Genomic DNA, 23,792 nt, shown 5'->3' with positions numbered 1-23,792 from the left:
TATATATATATATATATATATATATATATATATATATATATATATATATATATATATATATATATATATATATATATATATATATATATATATGTGTGTGTGTGTGTGTGTGTGTGTGTGTTTCCATTGCAGGTTTGATCTTAAATTTCATGTAAGGTGGTATTAAAAAGGTCTTAAAAAGTCTTAAATTGAACTTGTTCATATCTGCAGATACCCTGTACTTTATTTTTGTTGCCAGTAGTAGAGATGCACCAGTCTATCCACCATCAATCAGAACCGGCCAGTTCCGTTTTGTTTTTTTGTCCCGGACTTACACACAAAATGCATTGCATTAATTTCCCAAAATGTAATTTGTGTGGCCGTTAACAGAGGACAGATATGGGACACACTTCTCATGCCCAAAATCCCATCACTTGCACGTGCACAGCTCTCCGTTATAAATATATGGCATGTATAAATATTAGGCACATAAAAAGGTGATCTACGTGACCTCTCCTCCTCTTTCTCACACACACACAGGCGGAGGGTGAACTACAAGGTAAAGCTAAAGAGATGAACTTCCCCTTTAAAAACATTAAATAAATTTCCTTTAATAGTTTTAATTCATGTGTTTTCCAGGTGCATCAAGATGAAAACATCAACTTTTTAGAATGCCGCAAGGATGTAATAATCTTGTTTAATAATCAAATAATCTTGTTTTTGTTTGAAATCTTGTTTCTTGTTACTGTCCCAAACAGAAACAAGATTATTTTCTTACCCCATTGGCAGATAATTTAGCTTGCTTTAAGCAAAATCTTACATCATTTTGATTTTTTCCCCAGAAAACAAGAAAAAAATCTTATGTAATTTAAAAGCATCTAAAAGCATCTTGATTTAAGATTTTTGTTAGATATTTAAATACTAAGTAAGTAAAGCATTTTTTGCAGTGTATTGCTGCTGTTCTATAAGCTCCACCTTCTTTTGTGTGTGTGTGTGTGTGTGGGGGGGAGGGGGGGGGGGGGGGTTCTTATATGTATGGAGGAGGGAGGCCTTCATGGACAAAAGGTTGGGAACCACTGTTCTAGACCATAGAGCTGCACAATTAATCAAGTTTGAAATCCTGATTATAATTACAGATTATATATTACAATTATGTCATCGTTCAAAGACGCAATTACAAAAAAAGTCCATTATTCTGTGTGCACAAGATAACTGAAGTTAGATAACAGAAGATAACTTAAAGGTTTTTCCCAGTGTTTTAATTTTAGTTTTAGTATAACAATACCATGCATATTTATATTTATATTTATATTTATATAAAGCAACTAAACCAATGTATATTTGACATGTGAGGCTTAATGCTGTAGAAAAGCAGTAAGGTTTTCAGAAAGGGTGTTTTCAGCTTGTTTGTGTTGATATAACAATATGGCATGCAGTCGCTTCAAATAATGGCATAAAGATATTCAAAACATCATTCTGTGTAAATTGTGATCATTGTAATTCATTACAATTTCAAGGGAATTTCAATGTTTTGTTTGTATAATTACTTCAATGAACTAGCTGTTGTTGTGTTTGTATTAAAGGTGCCCTAGAACTTTTTTTAAAAAGATGTACTATAAGTCTAAGGTGTTCCCTGAATGTGTCTGTGAAGTTTCAGCTCAAAATACCCCCTAGATTTTTTTAAATTAATTTTTTTAACTGCCTATTTTTGGGCATAATTAGAAATGAGCCGATTCAGGGTGTGTGGCCCTTTAATTCTCCTGCTCCACGCCCCAAGAGCTCGCGTTTGCCTTAAACAACATAAAAAAAGTTCAAACAGCTAATATAACCCTCAAAATGGATCTTTACAAAGTGTTCGTCATGCAGCATCTCTAATCACGTAAGTACAGTGTTTATTTGGATTTATTTTGGTATCGTTTGAAATGTCTCAGTGCAACTGGTACAATGGTCTCGTCTACATGGAAGTAAACCAAAGGTATTAAAGGTTTTAAGAGTTTTAGAGATACTTTGGTTGCAACCATGGGTGTGCCCCTTTCCCAGGGTCTTTCATCCAAACTACCTCCTTGTTCCACAGCAAGGTGCGAACCCCTGAGGTCTGTGACCCTAGTCAATGCAAATTCTGATTGTAAGTTCATGCCCCACATCGGGGGTTGGTCTGAGTATTTAAAGAAATGTTGCAAAAGGCTCGGGGCGACTCTGTATTCAGATGAAGCCCACATTGCTGAGTGTATTTTTCATGTCAGGTATTCATCTTACTCTATTTCTGAGCATTTGATGTTTGGTATTGATCACCTTTGAATTGATTATGTAATTGGCATGATACATTTACCTGACTAATAAATTGTCAGATTTTATTTATTCTGACTTACTCTGAAATTACTGACTTCAGTAGATTACGATGTATCCATTGTTACTACGAATCTGCGTCAGGTTAGTAATGGACTAAAGTCCAGTTGAGTGGAGCATAGGGCACACCAACTGTGATTTTAGAGCTCTGACTAACGCTTGGCATTAGTTCAAGTGTACTCAGACTGTAAATTTCCGTTTAGGACAACAAAATGTTGATCGACCAACCTAAATAGGGTGAGCCTTAAAGTCCAAACACTGGCTAGTGCTGTACAGTAAAAAGTAAGACACTTCAAGCACAGCCGTCACTGTAATAGTTCACTGTAACAGTCGTCAAATAGCTGAACATTAAGCATTTATGATGAATAATTACTGAAGATTAAATGTCATAATGATATATTATTATTGCTATTAATATTAGCAGTACTTTATGTCATTTTATCTTCATTCACAAGTGAAAATGTCTCAATTCCAGCTTTACAGATCAACAAGTCGACCGTCCCTTTGCGCCACCTGGTGGTGATTTCACCAGCGAGTTTCACACGTGACTGTGTTGTGTTTACCTGCGGCGGTAACAGGCGTTTTAGTGACTATCTACTGTATTAAAGAGGCGTGTCGTGACCCTTTAAGATCCTGTTATTGAGGAGAAAATCTCTCATTTAGGAACATTTATTTTAAAGGTGTCAGATTCATTATTAATTATGATACTTTAGTTCATGATTAAACACTCACAGAGCTTTTCTGCAGTTGATCACAGCTGGTATCAGTCTTCTTCTCCCCTCAGCTGATGTGTTGTATTTCATGGGGTTCAGCTCATCCAGCGGCTCCTCTGACATCTGAATCATGTAGGAGATTGTTGAGCAGTGACACGGACAGAGTTTCTCCTCTGAGCGTTTGTCTGATTTCAGAAACTCCTGAATCTCTCTGGACAGAGACTGATCTTTGACTTCCAGCAGACAGAGGAACAGATTGATGGAGCTTTCAGTGGAGAGAAATTGATCTTGTTCTTCATCTTCACCTTTGATCATGTCTGTAATGTACTGTGTGATTCTCCTGATGCTCTCTGAGCTGTTCTCAGTGTGTGTCAGTAGATCCTGTAAGAGTCTCTGATTGGACTCCAGTGAGACGCCCAGCAGGAACCGCAGGAACAGATCCAGCTCTCCATTCTCACTCCAGAAGGCTTTATCTACTGCTGATGTTAGTAGATCATCCAGAGAGACTTTATCTACTGCTGATGTTAGTAGATCATCCAGAGGGTCTTCATCATCCAGAGAGACTTTATCAGATCTGTACAATCTGAACTCATCCAGTAGTTTCTTGTTCTTGATCACATGTGAATAAAACAGATAGAAAGCAGCGAGAAACTCCTGAAAGCTCAGATGAATGAAGCTGTAGACTTTCCTCTGATGAATCACAGATTCCTCCTTAAAGATCTCAGTGCAAATCCCAGAATACACTGAGGCGTCAGTGACGTCTATGCCGCTCTCTCTCAGGTCCTCCTCATAGAACATCACATTGCCCTTCATCAGCTGTTTGAAAGCCACTTCAGCAAGTTTCACAATCACTTCTCTGTTGGACTGCAGCAGTTTCTCTGGATCTCTCTCTTCATACTTCTGATTCCTCATGTTGATCTGAATCAGCAGGAAGTGGATGTACATTTCAGTCAGAGTTTGAGGGATTTCTGCACTCAGATCTTCTTCCAGGAGCTTCTGAAGCACAGTGGATGAGATCCAGCAGAAGACGGGTATGTGGCACATGATGTGGAGGCTTCTTGCTCTTCTGATGTGTGAGATGATTCTGCTGGCTTGATGCTCGTCACTGATTCTCTTCCTGAAATATTCCTCCTTCTGAGGCTCACTGAATCCCTGAATCTCTGTCAGACGGTTGATGTATTTGGAGGGGATCTGATTGGCTGCTGCTGGTCTGGAGGTGATCCAGATGAGAGCAGAGGGAAGCAGCTCTCCTGTCATGAGGTTTGACATCAACACACCCACTGATGAAGTCTCAGTCACATCAGAAACTTTCTGAGCGTCTGAAAACATCAGTGTGATTCTGCTTTCATCCAGACCATCAAAGATGAACACAACTTTACACTCCTCATAAATCTTTGAGTCCAGATCTTGAAGTTCAGGATGAAAGTCCAGCAGAAGTCTGTGAAGACTGTACCGATGATCTCGGATCAAGTTCAGCTCTCGAAATGGAAGCACAAACATGAAATCTACATCCTGATGGTCTTTTCCCTCAGCCCAGTCCAGAATGAACTTCTGCACAGAGACGGTTTTTCCGATTCCAGCGATGCCTTTAGTAAGAACAGTCTTGATCTGGTGTTTCTCCTCACATCCTGGTTCAGGTGAGGCTTTAAAGATGTCATTGCAGTCGATGGGAGTGTCTTGTGAGTGTTGTGTTCTGGCTGTTTTCTCCATCTGGAAAACCTCATGTTGTTCATTCACTCCTTCACTCTCTCCCTCTATGATGTAGAGCTGTGTGTAGATCCTGTTCAGGAGGGTTTCATTCTCCTGGAGGTTCAGTCCCTCAAATAATCTCTCATACTTGTTCTTCATGCTGGTTTTGAGCTGCTCTTTGACTCTCTGGAGTTCATCATCTACTGCTTGAGGAGAATCCTGGTCTCCAGTCGGATCATCTCTGATTGGAGACAAAATACAAACATAAAAACATCTTCATCAATAAATCATGACAGGAACAGCAACACATTTAAGAGAGAAGTGTCAGTTTAACAGACTCCTGTTATATTCCACAGATTTACATTAAACTTTAACATATTTTCTGGAATTTAAGTCACATTTTCTCTCATCTGAAATGTGCTGCATCTTATATTTGTCTGTTTTGGACTCTTATGTAGGAGTTTTGGTCTCTTAGATTCCTGTCCTAGTTTTGTCTTGATTATTTGAACTTTAAAAGACACTTAATATTCAGAAATATTATTGATATGACGCACTGAAACTATCAGATGAGAACAAAACATGAACTGAACTGAGCTGAATAATGACACGACTGTCTTCTGTAGAGCTGCTTTATAGCTGAAATAATAAAATATGATGCACAGATTTAACATCTGCATATTTTCCCTCTCAGTAATGTAATTTTTCACCCGTTGTGACTTACAGTCAGTTGTGATTTCTGCTCAGACTTGTACATATTTGAACATTTCTTCATATTTATCTATACAAGTAAACACTGACATTGTACATGTATTTTCTTATAAATAAGTGTCTCAATCTGGGCTGCGTTCCAGTTCATTTTTTAAATGCCCTTCCCTCGCTAACTTCCCTCAGTCTCGTTGACTCAGATGTACGTCATTGCTTACGTTGCACGAGTGCCCACTTCTGGCAGAACCTTTGCAATGGGCTGAACTGGAACGTCCTGAGCCCTTGATCACTTGGAATCCGCAATGGAGCTGATTTATTATTTATTTTTCCCCCTGTTTAATGCAGTATTCTATATGTATGTGCGCGTTTTAAATGTTTAAAAAAATAATTAATATATCATAGAGTTGTTTGTGGTGGGGTAAATTAAACACGATATGCGGTGACGTCATAATCGTGTTGCATTGTGGGTTATGGAGCTGCCTGAAGTGTACATATGAAGTAGACTCGTTCCCTCGGTCAAAATCGAGGAAGCGAGGGTCTGTCCATATAAACTTCACGAAGTGGAACGTACTTCAAAATGGCGGCAGGGATTCCCCCGAGGGGAAGTGTTTAGGGGAGTTTGCGAGTGCGTGTCTAAAACGGGAGTGGAACGCAGCCCTAGTTTCACTACAGCAGGAAACTCACTAAATAATGCTGATAATCACCTGGGGTCAGAGGTCACTGCTCCATCACTAAATTCAGGAGGAACTATGGATCGATCGCTCTTCAGAGACACACAGCTGGGATGAGGAAATGAAGATCTCTTCCTCTTCCTGAAGATACTGAGATATAATAATTATATCTATAATTAACGTAATATAATTAATTCAAATGCTGTTGTATAAGTGGGCAATTCCAGCGTTATGGACGAGACATTTGGATTCAAAACTTGAAATATAAACCCTCAAAGAATGCATTTAATAGCAATATATTGAACTGTCTATTTGTATATTCATAATCCCTTACTAAAGGAGTCCAGACATTAGAAAAATGTCAGTCTATACAACTGTTTTATATTTTAGATGAGGGAAATATACAGCATTACGGACGTGACAAAAAAAAAAAGTCACTAAGTTTTGGGTGACAACATATTTTTGACGAATTCTGTGAATTACACTGCGCAAACCAAAAGTAATACTGCCCACCGAATGAAGAAGGGTTGTTTTGAATAATTTTATTTCATTTTTTGTGTTCGCATTAATGAGGAAAAAACAACGTTACGGATGTGACCGGTCTGAAAGCGGCAAAAAAGACTGCTTTAAAACTTTCACAGAGACCTCAAGCAGGCATTTAAACCATCAAATATTGAAATCTGGGATACCAGTATGGTAAGACTCCACAATTTAATAAACTTTTTACTAAACTTTATACAACTTTATACTCTGTATTGCAAAAGGTTATTGATTAGACCTATTTCTCATGTTGACAAGCGTGTGCGTTGTTCAAGAATCAATTTAGAAACCATGATTTTCCTTCTTACAGAACTGCTTGCTAAAATACATTGACAAATATTAATGTTTATCATAAAGCAGTTTAAAATTGCATGTTTTCCCCACAGTCAGGTGAACCGATTGACGTAGCCTACACTATTCCCAATCGCAATCATGTCAGTTTTATGTTTTGTGTATGAATGACCACACGGTTTTCGGCTAGTTTTCACAGTTTAAAGCAGAGTCTTGAGTCAAAATAATAAAACTTTATTTCAAGTCAAAATTATTGCAATCTTATTATTTTTATTTTGTCAGCTTGATCGCGCGGATTGTGATCAATAGGCGAGGCTATTCATTTTTTAACCAACAGGTAAAAATGCGACATCCCAATTCCCGAGGGAAGTGTCCTATGAGACACAATGCTCTTGTACTGTATCATATAGGCCTACCTTTTGATGTTCATATTTCGTTCCGTAAAGGCTGGCGTACACGGTGCGAATTCTGATGGTGTGAAGATCGTATGTCCACGCACATGTCACGAGTGAGTTTATCTGAAAATCGTACGGACGAGGTGATATACGACGCGATTTTTCGACCTGCCGATTTCCGAAGCAATCGCACAAATCAGAATAGCCTACCCTTTGACATGCTGGATAGAAAATAGGCCTATGTGAAATAAGAACGACTATAGTTGTTCAAGCCATTAGTTGACTAATCACATTCAATTTCTTAAATACTGGAGAGAATATTATAATTAGCTTTTATATAGCACTCAAGCACACGCATAAAGCTTGCCAAAGAACCGGCAAAAGAAATTATTATGAATGTGACAAAAAAAAAAAAAAAAAAAAAAACAGCAAGGAGACAATTTAATTGTTTTTTAATAATCTAATGTTTTCTAAATCGGTGTCGGCTGCAAAGATGAAGTTGACATTGTTGTCAAGATGAAGTTGACATTGATGAAGTTGATGACATTGCTAACTCTCATCATCTTCGCAGTGGATGTGCCTAGAGAATGCACATTTCATTCGGATTACATCATCAGAGAGTAGCCCATTTCTTTTCATTTTGAATTATTTCGGTTAAAAGAAGACATTTCAAGCTTTCTGTAGATATATTTCTCATGTCTTATGAGTTTCAGTTCATTTAGCCTATAAGACGCGCTCCAGTTCAGGCGCCAGTGATCGCGCCCGCGCATCCATGAATATATTTGCTTCTTATTTATTAAATCCAGGCAATTGGTTGAAGAAACATTGATTAAAATTAAGATACAACTTTTACAAAACGAATTTCACTGTAAAGAAAGGCTTTCTACAAAACAAAACTTAATGAAGTGGTCAAAATCATGTCTGACCCACTCCATGTCTCCTGATGTATTGCGCATCTTCTGTCTTACTCATGCTACAGTTATCAGGTTGAAAAATAAATTATGCTTGATACGTCTCGACTCATGATCCACTCTTGATCACGACATGAAATTTCTCTATACTACTGTACAATACATGTTGGTAGCCATTAAAGAAAACATATTTAGTTTCATATTTATGTTTAAATATGCCTATTATAATGTTATTTATTTTTTAATTTCATCTATTTGATTAAGACAAGTGAACAGCATGAGACATCATATGATGCGCAATACATCTTGAGACATGTAGTGGATCAGACATGATTTTGATCACTTCAATAAGTTGTTTTTTTGTTTTTTTTTGTTTTTTTTAAGCCTTTCTTTAAAGTGAATTTCTTTTTGTAAAAAATGTATCTTAATTTTAATCAATGTTTCATCAACCAATTGCCTGGATTTAATAAATAAGAAGCAAATATATTCATGGATGCGCCGGCGCAATCACTTGCGCGTGAACTGGAGCGCGTCTTATAGGCTAAATTAACTGAAACTCAGCGTATAGGCTGCTTGCCTCACAGACACGAGAAAAATATCTACAGAAAGCTTGAAATGTCTTCTTTTAAACAAAATAATTCAAAACTAAAAGAAATGTGCTACTCTCTGATGATGTAATCCGAATGAAAAGTGCATTCTGCACATCCACTGTGGAGATGATGAGAGTCAGTAATATATCAAGTTCATCTTTGCAGTCGACACTGATTTAGAAAACATAAGATTATTAAAAAAACAATTAAAATGTCTCCTTGCTGTTTTTTGTCAAATTCATTATCGTTTCTTTTGCCGATTCTTTATGACAAGCTTTATGCGTGCGCTTGAGTGCTATATAGATGCTAATTTATTCTCTCCAGTATTTAAGAAATTGAATGTGAATAATCAACTAATCAATGTGATTAGTCAACTAATGGCTTGAAAAACTAGTCGATGAGAAAAAAAACATTTCACATAGGCCTATTTTCTATCCAGCATGTCAAAGGATAGGCTATTCTGATTTGAGCTTGCGTTCCGCTCGCATGCTCACACACACACACACACACACACACACACACACACACTGAACTTTGTGCGATTGCTTCGGAAATCGGCAGGTTGAAAAATCGTGTCGTATATCACCTCGTCCGTACGATTTTCAGATAAACTCACTCGTGTGCGTGGACATACGATCTTCACACCATCAGAATTCGCACCGTGTACGCCCGCCTTAACTGGCAAGAGGAAGAGAAGATCGGTTCATGTGCGCCTGATCCGCCTCTCACAGGCGCTGCAGTAGCTAATCTGTCACGCGCCGCAGGCTATTAAAGAGCGACATCTATTGTTTAAATTTTGTTATAAAATCGACTGAATTTGAAAGTTAAACCTTTTTCATATTAAAACTAACAAAGCACAAAGAGTATTGCGATTATTGGATATGTTCTGATATGGTAAACCTGAAACAGATGATAGCAATATAAAGAAGCAAAGTCATAGGATTTAATATGAAGCGTCCGTAACTGTCACGTCCGTAACGCTTATTATGGTTGTTCAGAGCAACGTAGTGAAATGAATTGTTGATCCTAATAAGCATAAACATAATTTAGCTTTGCATATAAAGTTTCAAGTTATTTGCATTTATAATTGTTATATGACATAAACTTAATCTTTAAAACGTTACAGCACTGAAGCGTCATGACCTCTTTATTCCCGCCCTTATAAATTCAACAGGCAGTGCGGTTATGACAAAATGAGTATTTATTTCTCAGGCATGCCTCCATCTTTCTGCACAATGCTTACTGTTAAAATAAAGTTAAAAAAAGGGGGTCTTTGATCCCTTTTTTGAAAGCATGAAATATGGTTGGTTGAAAATTTAATTTAAGCATTGTTGCTTACACATATATTGTGGATAAACAAGGCAATTTTCTTAAAATTTCTGTTAGAGCACATTAATACAGTATAATACAGATCTAAATGACAATTTAAAAAGGGTTTTGTTCTTTTGGTAAAAACTTTTTTTTCATGGTAAAGATGATATTTGCGTGGAATTGCCCAAGTCAGTCTATTGTCTCCAGTACAGGACAGTGTCTCACCTGGGGTCAGAGGTCACTGCTCCATTACTGAATTTAAGAGGGTGTTCCATGGATTGATCACTCTTCAGAGACACACAGCTGGGATCTGGAGATGAAGATCTCTTCCTCTTCCTGAAGAAACTGTAATATAATAATAATTAATATACATCTTTACACTGTAATTAACATAATTAATTCAAATGCTGTTGTGTAAGTCAGTCTATTGTCTCCAGTACAGGACAGTGTCTCACCTGGGGTCAGAGGTCACTGCTCCATCACTGAATTTAAGAGGGTGTTCCATGGATTGATCGCTCTTCAGAGACACACAGCTGGGATCTGGAGATGAAGATCTCTTCCTTGTCTCAAAGTCTGACATCGTCCCTGTATATGGAAACACTGGGAACATTACATTAATGTTACACTGATGCATTTAGCAGATGCTTTAATCACAAGTAATTTACAGTGTGTTCATTTCAGCACATATCCCAGTGAACAACATGTGCTCTAAGAGTGTCTTATACTAAGTTATGAAAACATTATTTCTAAATATTCTTTGAACGATCAAAATGTGTCTTAGTTAGGTGAACACTAAAGGAATATTTCATTTGATCATTCTGGAAATACTTTTGAATGTTTTCTGAATGTCCTGATAAAGTAGAAGTTAAAAAGAGACATTCATCTAACATTTGACACTAACAGATAACTTTCATTATCATTATCTATCTAAGTAAACACTGACATTGTACATTTATTTTCTTATAAATAAGCGTCTCAAACTAGTTTCACTACAGCAGGAAACACACTAAATAATGCTGATAATCACCTGGGGTCAGAGGTCACTGCTCAATCACTGAATTCACGATGAACTCTGGATCGACGGCTCTTCAGAGACGCACAGCTGGGATGAAGAAATGAAGATCTCTTCCTGAAGATACTGAGATATAATAATAATAATTCATATACATTTTTTTCCAAGACCTGCCAACCTTGGAAAAAAATTGAGTACCAGTGTGACGGGACGGGACGTGGGGTTATATATATTTATATAATATATATATGTATATAATATATGTATATATATATATATATATATATATATATATATATATATATATATATATATATATATATATATATATATATAAAATTTATTTATTTTTTACATTTTTGAGAATACAATACACAAAGCACACACACCAATCTTGGCCAATTTAATTTTGACTGTTAAAGTTTTTTTTTTAATTTGACAATTAAAAATTTCACTACACCTGCTCAAAAGCATTTTTTAATTCATGATTAATATTGCATTGCATAATGTCTGCTTACAAACTGACAACCACAAGTTCAATCACATTCATATTTAATATGAACTAATAAATTTTGTTTGCAATTTCAAGTAGCCTAGGCTATATTTACATACAACTAACCTGACAGTCGAGTGTTTTATACAGCTTTTGTAATGAAAACTAGTCTAAAATTAAGAAACCCTTAGAAAACAGTAAACATTGAGTTTACATGTGATTCATTTAAAATAATTTATTATTCCAATATCCAAATATGATACTAAATCCCACAGGAAAAAAAGGGTTTCTATTTGTAACGTGCTGCTGTCTTTGAACAAGACAAACATTCGCTGATTAAAGGTTAGCCAATAGAAACATATTTATAGAAAACAGTTGACAGTGAATAGAAAGGACCAATAAGAGCAAAACGAATCGAGTATTCAAGAACAGAAGTTAGTTCGACATAACGAGGGATGTTAACTAAAGCGTGCGTCATTTACCGATTCTTAAATACACGGGTGGATAATTAAAAATGTTTTCTGACACAAAATAACACAAGCAAGAACATTTTAAGAAAACTTTAATTTTACAATGATCTTCCCTCTCTCTGTGCGCGTGCGTTTGTGTATGAGAGAGAGAGAGAGAGAGAGAGAGAGAGAGAGAGTTACCGTGGTTACGATGGCAGTTGGCAGCAAAAATATCAGCTCCTGATATCAGCATAATTTTGCCAGAGAATGTATGATTTTTATGACTCAAACTGTAATTAATTAATTGGATACTTAATTGTGAACAATAGAGGCAAAAGATTTTAAAGGTAAGACCTCTAAAAAGATTTATTTTTCTGTCATCACCTAAAACTGGATATAAACTCAACATATCAAGCTAACTGCTAGCCAAGCTAACATTCCGTGGCAGTTAATTCAGTTGAGAACAACATGGGCCTACCTAAAGCAGAGGCATTTTTCAAAAATGAAGAGGAGTTGGAGGTAATATATCCAACAGAAGTTAAATCTGCCAAAGATAAGAAAAAGATGAAAGAAATTATCCTGAGAGAGAACCCAGAGATACTGCTGTCTGACTACACTGGACCAGAAGACAACAGAGTCCGGTGTAACCTGCTCTTCTTCACTGAACACCCATCAGTCTGGCACACCATCCTCTGCTCTGCCATGACATGCAGAAGAAAAGGAGGCATCAGCAAAGGCAGACAACTCACTCTAGAAGGAGAAAATGACACAAAGCTGACTGTGAACCTTTATCATAATGGTACAGTCATGGCCCAGGGACCAGAAACCAGCCTTAATGAATTCCAGAGGAACTTTAAAAACCTTAAACTGGAAGTTCAGAAGATTAAGAAAGATCCTGAAGTAAAGACAAACACAGAGGATGGACTCTGCAACACAATAAGTACCAACATAAACCCCAGTTCAAGAACTCCTATAACAGACAGACACATCAGCACTCCTGCATCTCCCAAGATAAAGGCCTTGAAAGACAACATCGCTGAGCTGGAGCAGGACTTCTTCCTGTTTAAAGAGGAAACTACCAACAACCTCCACCAGCTCCTGAACCTGAACAGCCACCACAGCATTCAACAACTTCAACAGCTCTGCTCCGCTGTCAGACAACTGGAGGAGGACAATCAAGAGCTGCGCCAGGAGCTGAGGAGGGTGAGAGAGGAACTGGTTATAAGAGAACAACACAGCCACACCCTGGAGAGACTGCTGGAGGAGACCAGGAACCAGCTACACACAAAACAACATCAGCAGTGTGTCAGCACACAAACACACAGCACCTCCTCTCCTGAAAGAGTCCCAAACTCAACTCAACATCAGAAGAGAGTCAGCACACAACCTCAGAGCTCCTTCACTCCTGCAACTCGTCAGTCTCCTCAAGCCCCTCAGAGCCTCAAGAGGAAAGAGAACAGCAACACCACACAGAGTCACCCACCACGAACAACAACAACATCACCCATGAGCACCAGCAGAGAACAGAAGAGTAAAGACAACATCGTCATGCTCTGTGACTCCAACGGCCACCATCTTGACCCCAGACGACTGTTTCCGGGGAGATCTGTGAAAAAGTTCTGGTGTCCCACCTCACACTCTGCTCTAAGACTGCTGCAAGAGGGTGTTCTGGGTGTACCGTCACACATCATTCTTCACACCGGAACAAACGACCTCAGTGCTAGAAGGGTGGACGTCACTAAAGCCCTGTCCAACGTGGTGAAAACAGCCAGCAGGATCTACCCCAGAGCCAAGGTCATCATCTCAACCCTTCTACCTCGCAGAGACGTGCCACACAGGATCATCAGCACAATCAATGCGGAGATAGCTAGAGTCTGCGCTCCAATGCCGAATGTCCACATAGCCGACCATCAGCGCATCACCCACAAGCATCTGTACGACCACATCCACATCCATCAAGAGGGCATGAGACTGTTTGCAAAAACCATCAAGGAGTCAGCCCTGAAAAGCCCCCAGAAAACACATCCTGACCGCGAGGAGAGGGTCAGTCAGACAGACAGCTACGCCGCTGTAGTGGCCGGACGAGGTAGAACAGACACCAGTGACCTGGTCCAGATAAAACACATGCTAAAAATGATATGTGACAACCTGTTAGCTTAAGGCATCACAGTATGTCTGTAGTCAAGTATGATCATTATTTCTTAATGATTTCATTATTTCTTTTTATTAGTTTATTTTTAAAATGTAACATTTGTAAAATTAATTCACTCACTATATTTCTATATACCATTTATATTACTTTTTTTAATTGATTAATCTATATTTTAAAACATGACTTGGTCATAAATTCATACATTGTTCCGGTAAATACAATATTTTTCAATGTCATCGTTTAAAATAACATGTTATAATATTCAAGGGATGTTCTCTTCAGCTTTTGGAGAGAAAATGACTAACCCTGATTTTGTCAATACTGTATATAGTTCAGATATAATTATTTTACTTGAGACATGGAGTCGTTTAGACTCCAAAACCCGCACTCCTTTAAACTACAGAGAGCTACGAATACCCTCAATCAAAAAGCCTAATGTTAAAAATGGAAGAGATTCAGGAGGAATCATAGTTTGGTTCAAAGACCATCTGTGGCATTATATTCAACCTGTGAAAAAAGGGAAAACACATATTTGGATAAAACTTAAAAAAGAGCTTTTGTGTTTAGACTGTGTGCCACATATATCCCCCCATATGAGTCACCTTATTATAATGATGACATCTTCTCAACCCTACAGTCAGAGATCATTTACTTTCAGTCTCTAGGATCAGTCCTGTTAATGGGGGATCTGAATGCTAGAACGGGGAAGGAAGTGGACTACATCAGCTCTGATGGAGACAAATATATAAACGGTCCACTTAATCATCAACAAAAACGATATACTAAAACACGTCAGAATTACGACAACACAATAAACAGACATGGAAAACAAGTCCTGCAACTCTGCAAAAGCCTGGGTCTTTATATAGTTAACGGCAGAACAAAGGGTGATTCTCTGGGTCGATTACCTACTGCTCACATTTAGGCAGCAGCACGGTAGATTACGCCATCACAGATATAGACCAAAATAAAATCAATTATTTCACAGTGATGCCACAGCTACCGTTATCAGACCACAGTCACACGGTCCTCAGTCTGAACAGGTCAGTGAATCTTCTGCCATCTTCAGATCAGAAGGTTAAACTGTATCCACTCCCCCCCAAATTTATATGGAGTAAAGACAGTCCTGCCCAGTATGAAGCTGCGCTCCAAAGCACTAATGTTCAGAACATGATAGACTCATTTCTATTGACTTCTTTTAGTGAAGAGAAGACGACAACCAATTTAGCAACTGAACAGTTAACAAAAATCTTCTCTACAGTGGCCAAAAAAGCCCTGAGAAAAAGAAAGAATTATAGAAGCAAAAAAGAAATGGCTAATGCTGGTTGGTTTGATAAAGAATGCCAAAAAGTAAGAAAAGAATTACGGTCATTATCAAACAAAAAACACAGAGACCCAGCAAACCAACAAATACGAGCCACATATCAAGAAACCCTTAAAATGTACAAGTCATTATTAATACAGAAAAAAGCTGATCACACGAAAATAAAACTAAACAAGATTGAGGAGGCAGTAGATCAAAATTGTTTTTGGGAATTATGGAACAATTTAGACAAATCCAAAAAAGCCAAACACCTTCCCATCTATGACCCTAAATCTGGACCGAACATTTTGGAAATCTTTATTCACCAAACCAACCAACCTTAGCCAAAAACATCTGACCTCCCAACTACATAACCTGGAACGCACTATAAAAGACCAGCTAAATAATTTAGACCAGCCCATAGCATTAAATGAACTGACAGACAAGATGAAATCCCTAAAAAACAAAAAATCCTGTGGCGTGGATGGAATATCTAATGAGATGCTGAAACACAGCAGCCCCAAACTGAAAGATGCCATTCTAAAATTGTTCAACCTGTTATTAAAATCAGGAAAATTTCCTGAAATATGGAAAGAAAATTTGATAACTCCAATTTTTAAACAAGGTGAGAAGTACGACCCAAATAATTACAGAGGCATCACAGTGAGCAGTAACCTCGGAAAACTATTCTGTTCCATTATTAATGACAGATTAGCTCAGTTCATTCAAGAACACAAAATTTTAAAGAATTGTCAAATTGGATTTATGCCCAATCAGAGAACATCAAATCACATTTACACACTTCACACACTAATTCAAAAATATGTTCATCAAAAAAAACAAGGAAAAATATTCGGCTGCTTCATTGATTTTAAAAAAGCCTTTGATTCTGTATGGCATGATGGGCTTTTTCTAAAACTTATCCAAAGTGGAATAGGAGGAAGGACATATGATATCATAAAGGACATTTACAACGGGAACAAATGCTGTGTCAAGATCAATGACAAACGAACTGATTATTTCAGTCAAAATAAAGGGGTCCGTCAAGGCTGCAGCCTCAGCCCGACTCTCTTTAATATATATATCAATGAGTTGGCATCAGCACTTGAGAAGTCCTCCTGTCCTGGTCTGACCCTCGAGGGCAGAGAAATCAAATGCCTCCTGTACGCCGACGACCTTCTGCTGCTGTCACCTCATGAAGAGGGACTGCATGAAAGCCTCTCCATTCTAGAGCAGTACAGTAGCGACTGGGCCTTACCAATTAACATGGACAAATCCAAAATCATGATCTTCCAAAAAAAACCTCGCCTTACTGACAAAAAATATAATTTTACAATCGGGGAACACTTCTCAATCATGTCACATATTATAATTACTTGGGTCTCACAATCTCAGCTTCTGGACAATTTGAAATGGCAATGAAAGATCTGACCGATAAGGCACGCAGGGCTTATTACAATATAAGAAAATCATTGTTCAAATTCAACCCACCCATAAAACTGTGGATGAAAATTTTTGATGCCATCATCAAGCCCATTCTTTTGTACGGCTCTGAAATCTGGGGCCCCAAATTTAAATTAAACTATGAATCGTGGGACAAAAATCCTGTTGAAATTTTCCACCTCGAATTCTGCAAAAATATCCTGGGTCTCCACAGAAATGCCCCTAGTCTGGGTTGCAGGGCAGAACTGGGCAGATTCTCTCTCTTATCTGAAATCCAGAAGAGAGCAGCGAAGTTCTGGTTTCATCTGTCAGACTCACAGGCAGATGCCTACCATCACTGCGCTCTTTCATACAGGGCAGGACACCCAGAGAATGACCCCTTGCACTATTTAGTAGAAACACACCAACTAAATTCAAAAATTCAATTCAAACTCTCAAAAATGAAAGAAATAGGTCAAAGAACCCAGGAAAAATACACCCATGATTGGCAGATCAAAGCAGCACAAATAAACAAATTAAAATACTTTCACAAAATAAAGACAGATTATCAATTGGCACCTTACTTAATAAAAATTAAAGAATATCGTCAGAGAAAGCTCCTGGCGAAGTATCGTCTGAGCGACCACAGCCTGTACATAGAGACGGGCCGACACAAACAGAGCTGGAGAGCCAAAGAGCTCAGACTCTGTTCAAACTGCTCCGATGGAGTCGTGGAAGATGAACTACATTTCCTTACACAGTGCAGCAAATATAATAATATTAGAGAAACATATTTCACCCAAATTGGTCAAATTCTACCTGAATTCCAACAAGCAAGCCACATTGAGAAACTTTGTTATATTTTAGGAGAGAAAGAGAAGTGTGTCCACCTGGCATATTATGAGGGACAAAGAATAAACCCTCTCCTTTCATTTTTTTTCTTTCTTTTTCTTTTCAATCTCATTACTGCTCTCTGTATTTATTTACCATGTTTTTTTTTTTTTTTTTTTTTTAACCACTTGTTAAATTATATGATAACATATACAATATAGCCATGCATGTATATATATTTCTTTTTTCTCTTCTTCCTTTTATTTTATTTAATTATCAGTCTATACCTGTATAACCTATTACATGTTTATTGCTTTGGCAACATTGTATCATAACACAGTCATGCCAATAAAGCCCAATTGAATTGAATTGAATTTAATTGAATTGAGAGAGAGAGAGAGAGAGAGAGAGAGAGAGAGAGAGAGAGAGAGAGAGAGAGAGAGAGAGAGAGAGAGAGAGAGTTGCCTTGACAACGTTCTGAACAGACACACTAGATATGAGCTCCTATTAATTCACAAAAGTACTGCTGTTAATTGAGGTAAAAACACTTATGGAAATATAAAACTATAGAAACGACGCAATAATTTTCAGTCGTTTCATTAAAAGAGCCGCAACTGCGATTTATAGTAACAGTGTAACAGTGGCCGAGAGAGAGAGAGCGCCGGCGCTACAGCTGCAGCCATATAACAGACGGCGATCATCAGCGCAAACACAAGACGAGACGAGACGAGACAAAGACATCAAAACAAGGCAATACAGTTCATCATTAAGAAGATTAAGAAGATTTTTGTTATATATAATATATAATATAATATAATATATATATATTACTTTGTTATTTTTTAACAACTGCCAGCACCGTAAATCTCAACTGTCAATAACAGACGCATTCAGCGGTTGCCATGGAGATCATTTATCCTGCCGACATTAAAGGAGATCAAAGAAAAGTGTTCAAACAGTCACTGTTACATGAACACCCTGAATCTCTTTATGTTGATATGACATCTCAAGAAAAGAGGACAAATCTGATTTTCTATACAGAGAGGAAGCACATTTGGAAAAGTGCTATTAGTAACTTCTTCCCATACACTAAAAAGAGGGGAATCTGTAAAGGTTGTCAAATCAGTGTTTCTGAATCAGCTGACCACTCCTCACAGATCCAAACCATCAATCTGTACAACACTGGAATGGTCTTAATTCAAGGGAATGAAGCTAGTCTCCAAGCTTTTGAAAAATCATTTCCCCTTTTAAAGCAGACAGTTGAGAAAGAAACAGCTTGCACCATTGAGGAGGAATCTGAAGAGGAGAATGGACTGATGCCCTACCCTCCTGCTCCATTTGACGAACTGATGATCGAGCAGGACACACACACATCCAGTTATCTCCGCTGTCTCCCTGAGAAAATGGCTCTTCTAGAGATGGAGCCGTCAGAATTAAAACAGCTCATTCTTAGCCGCCCAAATGAACTTACTATCAAAAATCTTCAGGCCGAAATAAAGGATTTGCACAACATCAACATGAAGATTAAGGCTGAAATGTCAAAAATGAAAGAGGACTCAATACAGAGAGAAAGAAAGTTAGAGAGAAACATCCAAGAGTTAAAAGAAAAGCTGGAAGAACAGACTGTGATGTGTTTACAGCTTAAAAACAAGGAAAGTGAATCTCCCAACAACAACGTCAGCACTGAAAGTGATTCACAACCCCATCAAGAAGTGACGTCACACGGCTCTTCACCTCCAGACACAGTGAATGTCCATGTGAAGGACCTCACTCACACACAGCCACTCTCCCACAGAACACCAGTGGTTCTTCTGATGGACTCGATTGGGAAAAACATAGAACCAGAGAAACTGTTCCCCAGACAGCGAGTCCTAGCGCTCCACTGCAGAAACACAGAACGTGCTCATGAACTGCTCACTAAAGAGGAACTCGGCAGTCCACAATGCATTATCATCCATTCAGGCACGAACGACCTCCACAGTCTAAATGAAGGCACAGCCAAGGCTATGTATGAGATGGCAAAGAAAGCCTCACAGACATTCCCCGCTACACGTGTGCTGGTCTCCACTCTGCTCCCACGGCTCGACGTCCCTCCCTCTGTGATTGATCAGATCAATGAAGAGGTCCGTCACACCTGTTCCTGCCTGCCCAACGTGCACTTAGTCCATCATAGTTCTATAAGACCATGGCACCTGCATGACGGTCTCCACCTGAATCAGGATGGAGTCAGGATTTTTGCCAAAGCTATCAAGGATGTTGCCCTTGGACGCTTCCCAACTGGCTATAGAGGAACAAAAAGAAATCAGATGAGAATGCAGCCGTTTGATCCATCTGGACCTTCACCTCACTCAATGCCACCACAAGACCTCCAGAGACGACCCACGACTTCACGATGGTCTCACAGACAACAAGATAGGGCTGCACGATTAATCGCATGCTTTTGTCATGCGTGTCTCGTCAGTAAAGCCGGTTCTTTGATTAGCGGTAAATGTCCATCACCTGCTTTCAAATGGAGCGGCACTTAATATACAGAGCCGTAGTTCGCAGACAAGCTACGCAATATCGCGTTCGTAATCGCAGATGACACGCATGACAATCTCGTGCAATTAATCGTGCAGCCCTACAACAAGAGAGACGACCCTACGCCGAAGCACCACCCCAGCGCCATCCACCCGGGCCGCCCCAGCAGACACCGACCTACGCCCAGGTAGTGTCACGACATCAGCCGCCCTCATCCTCTGCTCATGACCTCTCCTCCAGTGATGTGGGGGAAATTAAACGACTGCTAAGTCTCCTGTGCAACAAAATGCTAAACTGAAACGCACAAAATCTATTTAAACCACAGCTGATGAAATAATATTTAGAATTGTTTAATTATCATTCACAACACAATGATTATTATTATTCTATTTGTTTATTTAAATAATTATTCACAAAGATTTATTTTCAACTTAACCGGTTTTACTACTGTTATACATACTTTAATATTACTATTACTTATTTTCTTTTTTTGAATATTTAAATTTACTCATTAACACTCACCACACAATGGTTAAAAAAATATTATTATTGTTTATTTTATTTATTATTCATATTTAATATTTATTTTTAACTTAATCGATTTTACTACTGTTATACCTGCTCTACTGTTACTATTACTTAATTTCCTTATTTATTTATTTATTTTAAATTTATTTTAATTATTTTATTTTATTTTATTTTTATAGGTTCTTGGTTTTGCCTTCAGATGAACAGCAGTATTTTAATCTCTGATCATATAAAATGTTAAACATTAGCTTTTGGAATATTCAGGGTTTGTGCTCTAAAACATTTGGATTAAAAAGCACAAACACAGATTTCTTGAATAGCATCACAAACGTTGACATATTAATTCTAATTGAAACATGGTGTAGATCAGATGTGTCCACTCAGTGTCCTGCGGGTTACTCTGAAATCATAGTGCCCTCATGGAAACTCAACTCAATACACCGTGGCAGAGATTCTGGAGGTTTAGTTATATGGATAAAAAATTATCTTGCTCCTTTTACATCACCAGTACAGCAAGGCAAAAATCACATATGGTTAAAATTGGATAAAAACTTTGGAATTCTGGATAAAGACCTTTTTATCTGTGGAATTTATATTCCTCCATCAGATTCTCCATACTACGACGATGAAATATTTCACACTTTACAGGGAGAAATTTATCAATATCAAACTCAGGGGAAAATTTTACTATGTGGAGATTTAAATGCTCGAACTGGTTTAGAACCAGATTACATTGATAATTCAGGAGATAAACATCTGTTCACACAAATACCCCAAGACCTCTTTAATACCCTACCTAGAAGAAATAACCAAGATACTGGAGTTAATAGACATGGGAAGGAGATAGCTCACCTTTGTCAAACTTTAGGCCTTTATATCCTGAATGGTAGAATCAAAGAAGATTCCTGTGGACACTTTACCTATGGCTCAAATCTTGGGAACAGTGTTGTAGATTATGCCATATCAAATATAATCCCCTCCTATTTCCGTGCATTTACCATCAAAGCTCAGTCACCCTTGTCTGATCACAGCCAGATCAATGTTTCCATTAAGGGTGAAAACATCAAACCAAGAGAAATACATAAAAAGCCAATTCGTCTATATAAACTTGACACATCATATACATGGACTCATAGCCCTGCTGAAACATATATCAACGTGATAAACTCAGATGAAATAGTCAATTCCATAACATTGTTTAGCAATTCAACATTTGATATTAATCGGAAGGGAATTGACTTGGCAATTAAACATATTAATGACATTTTTGAAAATATAGCAAAAAAAGCTCATTTAAATAAAATGACACCATGTAAACACAAAAAAAGCACTAAACAAAAACCTTCTGAAAAATGGTTTGACCATGACTGTAAAACCATTAGACAAGAGCTACGATTCATTTCAAATCAAAAACACAAAGATCCAGTCAACACTGAGTTGCGCTTAAAACACTCAGAACTTCTGAAACAATACAAAAACACACTGAGACAGAAGAAACTGGATTATTATAACAACACGCTTCAAAAGATTGAAAACACAATTGATCAGGGCCAGTTCTGGAGCATGTGGAACAGTTTGAACACCACAAAGCCACAAGAACCAGCCATACAAGATGGTCAAATTTGGAAAGATTATTTCGAGAACCTCTATAGCCATCAAACTGACCCTTTAAATAATCCCAACCAATTAAAAGTTCTTGAAAAATTGATCGCTCTTGAGTCATGCATCAAAAACAACCAAAATCCACTAGATTATCCAATAACCCAACAAGAACTTAGTGGAAAACTGAGATCTCTCAAATCTAATAAATCCTGTGGCCCTGACAAAATAAAAAATGAGATGCTAAAAAACAGCTCTCCTGAACTTCAGAATGCATTGCTCAAACTCTTTAACTTGATTCTGAGTTCAGGTGTTTTTCCAGAGGTCTGGAATACAGGGCTCATTTCTCCCATCTTTAAAAGTGGAGACAAAACAGACCCTAATAACTACAGAGGAATCTGTGTAACCAGTAATTTGGGAAAAGTATTTTGTTCTATAATTAACTCTCGGATTTCATTTTTCTTAAAGCAGCACAATGTCATCAGCAAATCTCAAATTGGCTTCCTCCCTAAACATCGAACCACTGATCATATTCACACACTACACACATTAATAAACAAACACGTACACCAAAAGAAAGATGGAAAAATATTTGCATGCTTCGTAGATTTCAAGAAAGCTTTTGACTCCATTTGGCATAAAGGATTGTTTTATAAAATCATCCAAAGTGGTATTGGGGGCAAAATATATGACTTAATTAAAAACATGTATAACCAAAATAAATGTGTAGTAAAAATAGGTCATCAGAGAACAGAATATTTTTCCCAAGAGCGAGGGGTCAGACAAGGCTGCTGCCTCAGCCCAACTTTATTTAACATTTATATTAATGAATTGGCAGATCTACTGGACCAATCAGAAAGTCCAGGACTACAACTATTTGACACAGAAGTCAAATATTTACTGTATGCAGACGACTTACTAATTCTATCTAAAACGGCGGAAGGTCTCCAGAACCACCTAGACATTTTAACTAAATACTGCCATGACTGGGCCTTAGAAGTCAACATCCAGAAAACTAAGATTATGATATTTCAGAAAAAACCCAGAAATCTGGAATATAAACATGCATTTACTGTAAACAACACCACTCTTCAGCACTCTTTACAATATAATTATCTTGGTTTGGTTTTAACACCCACTGGAAATTTCAATTTGGCTATTAAAACATTACTTATAAAAGCCCGCAGAGCAATGCATGCCATACGAACTAAATTATTCAAAATAAACATTCCAATCAGAATTTGGACAAAGATCTTTGATAATGTGATACTGCCCATTGCCTTATATGGAAGTGAGGTGTGGGGTCCAGCGAGTAACTACAGCCATAAGGCTTGGGACAAAC

At 37.8% G+C, this 23,792-nt stretch overlaps 2 protein-coding genes across 2 annotated transcripts in view; both read right to left on the bottom strand.

Annotated features, from left to right (window-relative positions):
- Positions 1-23,792, bottom strand: part of LOC125247875 (NACHT, LRR and PYD domains-containing protein 12-like) — a 220,444-nt gene that overhangs the window by 122,133 nt on the left and 74,519 nt on the right. The gene's annotated exons all lie outside the window — the stretch shown is intronic.
- LOC125247884 (NACHT, LRR and PYD domains-containing protein 12-like) overlaps positions 1-23,792 on the bottom strand; it is a 47,774-nt gene that overhangs the window by 21,814 nt on the left and 2,168 nt on the right. The window contains 5 exon segments of the mRNA XM_048159426.1: positions 3,058-4,968; positions 6,137-6,253; positions 10,367-10,486; positions 10,597-10,741; positions 11,169-11,279. Of these exon segments, the coding sequence (XP_048015383.1) occupies positions 3,058-4,968; positions 6,137-6,253; positions 10,367-10,486; positions 10,597-10,721 (2,273 nt within the window). The 5' untranslated portion in view covers positions 10,722-10,741; positions 11,169-11,279.

This window comes from Megalobrama amblycephala, linkage group LG15 (genome assembly GCF_018812025.1).
Source record: "Megalobrama amblycephala isolate DHTTF-2021 linkage group LG15, ASM1881202v1, whole genome shotgun sequence".
NCBI lineage: Eukaryota > Metazoa > Chordata > Actinopteri > Cypriniformes > Xenocyprididae > Megalobrama > Megalobrama amblycephala.
The sequence above is the reverse complement of the archived record's forward strand: the minus strand, read 5'-3'. Positions and strand labels throughout refer to the sequence as shown.